The sequence below is a fragment of the Rhinoderma darwinii genome, chromosome 1, assembly GCF_050947455.1.
Source record: "Rhinoderma darwinii isolate aRhiDar2 chromosome 1, aRhiDar2.hap1, whole genome shotgun sequence".
Lineage (NCBI taxonomy): Eukaryota > Metazoa > Chordata > Amphibia > Anura > Rhinodermatidae > Rhinoderma > Rhinoderma darwinii.
The window spans coordinates 50,469,728-50,478,968 of NC_134687.1; the positions used below are offsets into that span (position 1 = coordinate 50,469,728).

At 48.8% G+C, this 9,241-nt stretch overlaps 1 protein-coding gene across 1 annotated transcript; it reads right to left on the bottom strand.

Moving 5' to 3' along the window:
• Positions 1 to 2,296: 2,296 nt before the first annotated feature.
• Positions 2,297 to 7,145, bottom strand: LOC142758323 (uncharacterized). The gene is made up of 4 exons (XM_075860732.1): positions 6,962 to 7,145; positions 6,604 to 6,757; positions 6,137 to 6,488; positions 2,297 to 2,398 (listed from the first exon to the last, which is right to left on the bottom strand). Exons 1-4 carry the CDS (start codon positions 7,143 to 7,145, stop codon positions 2,297 to 2,299), a joined length of 792 nt encoding a protein of 263 aa, XP_075716847.1.
• Between the last annotated feature and the right edge of the window lie 2,096 nt (positions 7,146 to 9,241).

Here is a 9,241-nt window from a genome sequence, read left to right on the forward strand (position 1 = left end):
ACACCCCCTATAGATAGCGCCACACACCCCCTGTAGATAGTGCCACACACAGTCCCTGTAGATAGCATCACACAAAGCCCCCTGTAAATAGTGCCATAAACCCCCCTATAGATAGCGCCACACAGCTCCCTGGTAGATAGTGCCACACACCCGCCCTTGTAGATAGTGCCAGACAGCCCCCCTGTAGATAGCATCAGCCCCCTTCTAGAAAGCACCACACAGCCCCCCTGTAGAAATTGCCACACAGCACCCCTGTAGATGCGCCACCCTTACCTGTCCCCGTTCCAGCGCCTTCCTCTTCTCCGATGACGCAGGCCTGGTCTCTTCTCACCAGGCCGCATCCAGCAGAATGATGCCAGTGGCGCGATGTCCGTCATCGGGCGAGGGATCCGACGGTTCCCTTGACTTGCCAGTGATGTCAATTGTATCCACGTTCTTTGGACGTAGATACAATTGGTTCCAGTTTTGTTGCGGTTTTTGCCCAGATTCATGGCAAAAATCGTTACAAAACCTTGGGACCCGGGCGGCCGCCCATAACGGACCTATGGGGATCCGCCTCTGTGTATAGTGTTAGGCTGGATTCACACGACCATGTTACGTCCGTAATGAATGGAAAGTATTTCGGCCGCTAATCCCGGACCGAACAAAGTGCAGGGAGCCGGGCTCCTAGCATCATAGTTATGTACGATGCTAGGAGTCCCTGCCTCGCTGCAGGACAACTGTCCCGCACTGTAATCATGTTTTCAGTACGGGACCGTTGTCCTGCAGCGAGGCAGGGACTCCTAGCGTCATACATAACTATGATGCTAGGAGCCCGGCTCCCTGCAGTGTGTTCGGTCCGGGACTTCCGGCCGAAATACGTTCCGTCCATTACGGACGTAACATGGTCGTGTGAATCCAGCCTTTGAGTGCATGACAGAGAAAGTCAGAGTGGTACAATGTGACGCAAGATGACAGGTGCAAGGTGGAGATACCGGATGGAACTGGCAGTACGGCTGAGATCTGTGGAGAAAAGTTGGGTTGTTGCGGAAGAGGCAGACCCTGTGAGTCCTGCTGGGCATTAGGCACCAGTTATTTTGATCTAAGCTGGCTGTTGTGACTGGCCCTGACGACTCAGAGGTCCTGTGTCTGTTGCAAGCGGTTACGGACCACTTCCACAGGGAGAAAGCTCCTGTACTGAGACAGGTGGAGGCTGCGGATCCCTGATAGACAGAGACTGACCAGAGACTTAGCCAGCCCGCGAAGACCCCGTGTACCGCAAGTGGCATAAGTTGTTCTATACTTGTTAAGAGACTGAAACTGCCAAGCTTTGCATCCATTAATAGACTGAAATTCCAAGCTCTGTGCCCAATTGTGATCCTAAACCGCCAAGTTCTGTGCCTATTTGTGATTGTAACTGCTACGCTGTGTTCCATCTTCTGTTACTGCCAAGCTGTGTGCCATGTTGTAATCATAACGCTCATTGCCCCCAAGTGAAGCAAAGTTAAGTTTCTATTGAAAACCTCTGTGTCCGACTCAATTACTGTGTCATCCTCGAGTGGGTTACCGGGGTCAGGGCCAAGGGCCATACACACTAAAAACGGACTCTCTTATATATTGTTTGATTAGGTTAACACCCAGGAGAAATGGCTTCGCTGCTCCTGTGCTTACCTGTGATACGGAGTAAACGCTGGGAGCTTTTCCTTCTCAAACAAAATAGCAGCTCTGTATGGGGATGAGTCAAGAATAGAACTTCTTTAGATCAGACAGAGCTGCTGTTTTTTAAGTCAGGGATAATCCCCGATGATCACACAATTGTAAGTGTGATATTATGGAAGTGGGATATTGAAGATTGGGATTAGCTATAGAGACAAATGAATTTTCTGGGTGGTATAACTTTAACTCAGAGAGCTTTGCTGTTGCAGATACTATGAAGCTTCAAACTAATTGAGCTCTGCTACATCTTCAACTATATGGAACTACTAACATTTCTCTTTGATATCATATAAAGCTAAAGAATAGTTGTTGTAATGTCCCTTCCATGAGATATCCGGACAGAGAGCATAGGGAAATGTCACTCCCTTCAGTCAAACTTCAGTGACACATGCAGTAACCTACAGCGCATGGCGTCACCCAGATCTCAGCAGCTGGCGTCATATAAAGCACAGCTCTTGGCACATTCATATCGTCACTTCTCAGAAGAGCCTATAGCTTTATATACTGTATGAGTTAATGGATGCCATTGGTAGTAGGTCTCTTATAGCAATACGCTTGCACTGCATTGGGTCATGTCCGACTGGTGAACTCAAGTCTTTGGTCATGCTGGCAGCAATGATTTGTCATTAAACTTGCTATCACTTATTAATGTAATAGGATTACTGGGGTTACATAAAATAGTTACAGTAACAGGATGAAGAGTCTTAAAAACAAAGTTGAGACTTCAGTTGAATCAAATATTAATGCATTGAAGAGAACGTTTTCTGCTGCCATCACATAAAGACAATGTAAAGCATCTTTTCAGCGTATTTGTGGCACTCCGAATAGGTGCTGACCAGACAGATTGTGTGATGAGCGACATTAGTGAATAAATAAAGACTCAGTTAAGGTAAAGAAACTTTTATTTTCTCACTTTAGAATAAGTTCATAGTAGTGATAATTGTAGAGCAAAAGTCTAAGGCCTCATGCACACGACCGTAGCCATGTGCACGGCCGGGATTTTCGGGTCAGCCGGCCACAGAGTGACAGCCGCAAGCCGCCCGCAAATCGCGGGCCGTGCACATGGCCGCTGCCATTATTTTAAATGAGCCCGGACCGCAGAACACGACCGTAAAAAATTGACCCATTCACTTCCATTGAACGCGGACACCTTTCCGTATCACTACGGATGAGTGTCCGTGCCGCAGAACTGTGCCGGGAATTATGGAGCATGTCCGTTTTTTGTCCGCAATTGCGGCACGGACTCCTCCATAGAAGTTTATGGGGGAAGCCAAAATTGCGGATGGCTACGGAGGCGCGTCCACAAATACGGATAGCCATCCGCACATATAGAAGTGTTGCTAAGCAACACAAAGGGGATTTCCCATCAACCAGGCCTCTTTTTTAGCGGATCCGTATATACGGATGCAATACAGATGCACTACGGACCGTATTTGCGGATACCATTCAGCAGAAATGGGTACATTGCTGATGATTTGCTGATGACTATAAAGCAATACGGAACCGTATTTACGGTCAATATTTGCGGATACGGTCGCGTGCATGAGGCCACAAAAGGCGCCAAAAACCTGCCGAAAATGCCTCCCATTGATTTCAATGGGAGGCGGACGCGTTTTTGTCCCGCGAGCGGAAAAACCGTCTCACGGGAAAAAGAAGGGACATGCCCTATCTTCGGGCGTTTACGCCTCTGACCTCCCATTGACATCAATGGGAGGCAGAGAAAGCTTATTAAGCTGTGTTTTATGCCCGCGGAGCTCAATGGCCATGGGCGAAAAACGCCGCGAAAATCGGCGTGCAGGCAGAGGAAAATTGCCTCAAAATTCCAAATAGAATTTTGAGCCAGATTTTCCTCCTACAAAAAACTCTGTGTGAACACAGCCTAAGGCCTCATTTACACGAGTGTGTGCGTTTTGCGCGCGCAAAAAACGCTGCGTTTTTCGCGCGTTTGTATTGCGTATGGTCTGCGTATACGCAGGCTTGTTGCGTTTTTTACGCGCGCAGGACTAGCGTTTGCATCGCGCATAAAAAACGCCGAGGGGATTATTGGGACGCCTGCCTACAAATAGGCCAGCTGGCCCAACCCCTGCTTGCTGGTAGAACCCAGTTTTGAACCTTCTTTCCGCCTCTGCAGAAACAAGCGTGTGTTTTTCCCTTTACGTTGCAATTGCCTTGACATCCAACTATTATAGCTTCGCCATCGCTGGCACGTGTGCTTCTTCTCTGGATGATCTCACGTCGGTTTGGCGAGCGGCGACACATGCTGCAGCACCGGACGTCTGTAAGAACTCGCATTTGGGTTCATCCACTTGTGGCGCAACGTACTATAAAAGGCCATTTCCATACCCTGTATGAGGAGTTAAGGCGGCATCCCGAAAAATTTCGTGCCTTCTGCCGCATGTCTGTGGCCGCGTTTGACCTTCTTCTTGCGCAAACTCGCTCTGGTCTCACCTACCAGAATACCAACATGAGACGCTGCATTTCGGCCGAAGAACGGCTGCTTGTGACCTTGAGGTATGTGTGAAACGGATTGCACTTAGACCATGCCGCTGTCTGCTTATCCAGCCCTCCACTAACATATGTTCTGCCTTTGTATTTCTTTCTCGTTTTTTCTTAGATTTCTGGCCACAGGCAATAGCTATCATTCGCTGCATTTTGAATTTCTTTTGGGAGTGACCACCATTTCGTTCATTATCACATCCACCTGTGTCGTGTTGTGGCAGAGGTTAAAGAGCACGGTCATGCCGCAGCCCACGACAGAACAGTGGCTAAGTATTTCGGAGGGATTTCTTAGAGCGACAGAATTTCCGAATTGCATTGGTGCCTTAGACGGCAAACACATTCGTGTGAGAAAGCCCCCACGCAGTGGCTCCCAATACTTTAACTACAAGCAGTTTTTTTCTATGGTCTTGTTAGCCTTGGCGGACACCAATTATAGTTTCACTATTGTTGACATTGGCTCGTATGGAAGCTCCGCTGATGCACGCATATTCCGTTCTTCAAGAATGGGAAAACGACTCCTCAATAGGCGACTGGCGGTGCCGGAACCTTCCATCCTCCCGGGCTCCAGTGGCCCCCCTATCCCGTATGTTATCGTTGCGGATGAGGGCTTTGCACTCACTAGGCATGTCATGCGTCCCTTTGCAAGAAGGGGCTTGGATGACCGTCGGCGCATGTTCAATCTCCACCTGGGACGAGCTCGGCGCTGTGTGGAATGTGCCTTTGGCATTATGTCAAACAGGTGGCGTGTATTTCTCTCAACCATGCAATTGTCCATGCCGAATGTCACACGTGTTATACAAGCGGGTGTAGTTCTGCATAACTTCTGCCGCATTTATGATGCTAACTTTGATGCAGAATATATCCTGACACATGCAGGCACCACTGACAATGTCCCGGTGAATCCTCAAGGGCGTTCTGTCTCTTCTGGCCTTCGCGTGCGTGATACGTTGGCAGCATATTTTGCGTGCCCATCTGGACCAGCACCGTGGGGGCCAGAAGACCTTTGAAGGGGTGTATGTTCTTTGGCGGCTTCACTACCCACGTGTCATGTGACCATGTAACTATTGTGTGTATTTGTAGGTTTGGGGTTGGGTTAGGGACGCGCAAAACCAGAGGACCCTTGACGCGCGTTGCGAGCTTACATCTCTCAGGGGTTCAGCAGGACTTTATACAGTTGCTGAGTTACTTTCCCCATATATCCTGTTGTGCCGACTACACTTTAGGACCGTCCAAGTGCAAGTGTAGTTCGTTTGCCTCGGGGCCCATGGCAGGACCTAAACTTTGCAATCGCTTTCAAGCTATGTCAAACCCCGACAGATGAACTAAAACCTTATATCACATGGCCATGCATTGGTCCAAAAGGCCAGAGGTGTGTGAGAGTGTAGGCAAAGGAACATTGTGGCAAACCTTGTGTTGTGTGGTCTGAATGAATAATAACATGAAAGCAAACCATTAACCATGATTATTTTTCTTGATGGCTTTGGAGCCAACTAAAACGTTTTGCACCTGAACATACACACGAAGAACATGGTGTAACGAACAAAAAAACAACAGCGTGCGCACACAACAAACGTGGGCAGCCTTGCACCACACACAACATTGCCGTCCAAAGATATTCCCACCAACACACTCACAGGTGTTGGTATCTTTGTCCTGGGGAGGCATATTCCTGCATATCAGCACCACTATGCTGGACCTGGAGCTGGGTAGGTTGTCCCTCGCCAGCATAGTGGTGCTGATGTGGTGGGTGGAATGTGTGCCCTGGCAGCTGGTGAGCCATAGGGCGCATGTAGGGATACGGCCGTACCATCTGGGGAACAGGGTGGAATTGCCCAGGCACCTGGGCCGTGGGTGGCGGCATGTAATTATTTCGCCACTGCTCTATTGCCGTGAAACACATATGGGGATTGTGTGGCGGTCTGCAAGCGTCGATCAATGTGACGATCGACGCCTGTAGACGGCCCATAAGGTCCATCGGCACCAGGCGTAGGAGGGGGACAATGCTGCGGCCGAAGGCATCATTCCCATCCTCCTCTGCGGCTCGCCTGAGATAGTCCAGTACCCGCGTATCCACCTGGGCAGCTGTGGAGGGCTGTGGGGCACGAACACGCCGACTGCGGGCTCGCACGGGCCGCTCCTGGGCTGGAGAGGCAACCGGCCGTTCTGACTGGCCTGGTGCGGGCTCCTGGGGTGTCGGCTCGGGGCTGGGTGGCAGGATATTGGGAGCAGGGGGTTCGGCCACAGACTCCCCCACGTCAGTCTCCTCTGCTGTGTCCTCCAAATTGTCGGTGGTTCTACAAGGAGCAAAAAAAGTATGACTACAATATCTAACATTGCCCACAACAACACGTTGGCAGACAGGACCTTGGCAAACACACATTACACTCATGCAACGGCATAAACGCTTACGTGCGCATATCCATGATGTCCTTCAGGAACATCAGCTGCTTAGTATATATGTAGGGCCGTTTGCGAGATGCCCCATCTCCGCTGCGTCCCTTGTCACCCATCTCTCGCCTGAATTGATCACGGCAGCTCCGCCACCGTGTCTTGATATCTTGGACTGTTGGATGTAACAAAAACATAACACGCCATCAGAACTATCACCTCTCACTTCAAAATGAAGGGCCCTGCAATGGCAATGCGGTGGGACGTGGGGAAGCACCTGCTCCACCAAAGTTTCTCGTGCTAATGAGCGCAATACACATACAGGGCCCAGGTTTTCGATAGGCATGACAGGCATTGACAGAAAATGCCAGGTACTCACCCAACCGAGTGCGGTCCCGGGTTCGGCCAGTCTCCCACTCTTGCCCAAAGAGGTTTTTGGCCACCAACTCCCATGCGTCCTCCTTCACCGTCCTGTTATGATACTCCTCACATCTGGTATCCCATATCGCTGGATGCTCCTGGACAAAAAGGATGAGGCGCTCCACATCCATCCTGCGCGGCATGGCTGTAGTATGGCTGTGAAACGCTCAAAACTATCCGCACACAACTCTCCTGGCACTGGCTAGACTTGCCCCCTCGCACTTGAAAGGCAGGCACTTCCTGGTTTGGAGTAGCTTTGTGTAGCTTTTTAGACTAATTAGAATGGACATAACAGCTCTTGCGTGTTTTTCGCGCATGCAACGCAGGACCGTCCGTGTGGCATGCGTTGTTTTCACGCACCCATTGAAGTCAATGGGTGCGTGTTGCGTGAAAAACGCAAGAATATAGAACATGTCGTGAGTTTTACGCAACGCACTCACGCAGCGCAAAATTCACGCATCGTCTAAACAGCCCCATAGACTATTATAGGTGCGTACGACACGCGTGAAAAGCACGCGCGTCGCACGCGCGTATAATACGCTCGTGTAAATGAGGCCTAAGGGTGTGAACATACCCTAAAAATCACCAAGACTCTGTATCACTCACTACAGAGTTCCAAACTGAAAGTGGCATAAGAACTGTACGTTGAGATCTTAATGAAATGGATTTTCATGGTCAAGCAGCTGCACACAAACCTAAGACCGCCATGCACAATGCCAAATATTGGGTGGAGTGGTGTAAAGCACGCCGCCACTGGACTCTGGAGCAGTAAAAATGTGTTCCCTGCACAGATAAATCACGTTTGACTATCTGGCAGTCTGATGGATGAAACTGGATTTGTCTGATGCCAGGCGAACGTTACCTTATGGAATGCATAGTGCCTACTATATAATTTGGTGGAGAAGGGATAATGGTTTGGGGCTGTTTTTCAGGGTTTGGGTGAGGTCCCTTATTTCCAGTGAAGGGTTATGTTAATACTACGGCATATTAAGATATTTTAAACAATTGTGTCCTTCCAACTCTGTGCAAACAGTTTGGGGAAGAACTTTCCTGTTACAGCATGACTGTGCACAAAGCAAAGTCCATAAAGACATGGTCTGGCAATTTTGGTGTGGAGGAACTCGAGTTGCCTGCACAGAGCCCTGACCTCATCCCCATTGGACACCTTTTAGAAGCTCCCACACAGTATAAAGCCAAGTAGCTGCCCCCCACACAGTAAAATATCCTCTAGCTGCCACCATACAGTATAATGCCCCCATAGATGCACCCATACAGTATAAAGCCAACACAGATGCCCCGGTACAGATGCCCACCCAGATTCTCTCATGCAGTATAATGCCCACACAGATGCCCCCATACAGTATAATCCTCACACAGATGCTCCTATGCAGTATAATGCCCCCACAGATGCCCCCATACAGCATAATGCCCCATAGCTGCCCCATGCAGCATAATGCCCCCATAGCTGCCCCATACAGTATAATGCCCCCATACAGTATAATGTCCACACAGATGCCCCCATACAGTATAATGCCCCCATAGCTGCTCCATACAGTATAATGCCCCGTAGCTTTACAAATTAATTACAAATAACATATTAGAATTTATTAATGATATGCCCGGTCTGCTCAATGATAACAGCCAAATTTAGGAGGTGATTAAAAGTGGTTATGTACAGGGTCTTTATAAATTCATGATGGGCCCTTACTATTGTTTTCTCTGGGTGGCCCATAATGCCCCATCTTACACTGATAATACCGCATGCTGCTTTTGTTTGCAAGGTGAAGTTACTTGGAAACTTCAAAGTAGACATATCTTCTCTGCTCTTAAAGGGGCTGTCTGGTTTAGAAAACCCTTCTTCAAATACCCTATTAACGAATTCTAAACAGGTATAGGTGTATATGCATCATGCTAACATTTACAATATCTACTATAGTATCAGGGATTTTCCTACATAAGATGTTTATGGCAAACTTCCTGAACTCCATGTGAGGTGGGCGCCATGTCCAGATAGAGGATCTATTAGGAGCAGTTATCTTCTCTCTTTCAATTCAAGCCAATGGGGACTACAGGAACAGCCAAGCAAGCTTGCCTTTCTATTTACTTGCTGGCAAAGCATAGCGGAACGCAGGTCAGAAGACCTCTGTTTTCCCAATTGGGAGGGGAATAGCAGTGGTTAGACCCCATCTATTAGACATTTATGGCATATCATGTGGATACGTCATAAATATCTAATATT

What these genes read in the sequence shown, in the direction of transcription:
- LOC142758323 (XM_075860732.1), bottom strand. Translation starts at nt 7,145, where the DNA reads ATGCCGCGCAGGATGGATGTGGAGCGCCTCATCCTTTTTGTCCAGGAG. An exon ending in CCGGGACCGCACTCGGTTGG is followed by an intron (nt 6,758 to 6,961) that starts GTGAGTACCTGG and finishes TACATCCAACAG; the next exon opens with TCCAAGATATCAAGACACGG. An exon ending in GACATCATGGATATGCGCAC is followed by an intron (nt 6,489 to 6,603) that starts GTAAGCGTTTAT and finishes TGCTCCTTGTAG; the next exon opens with AACCACCGACAATTTGGAGG.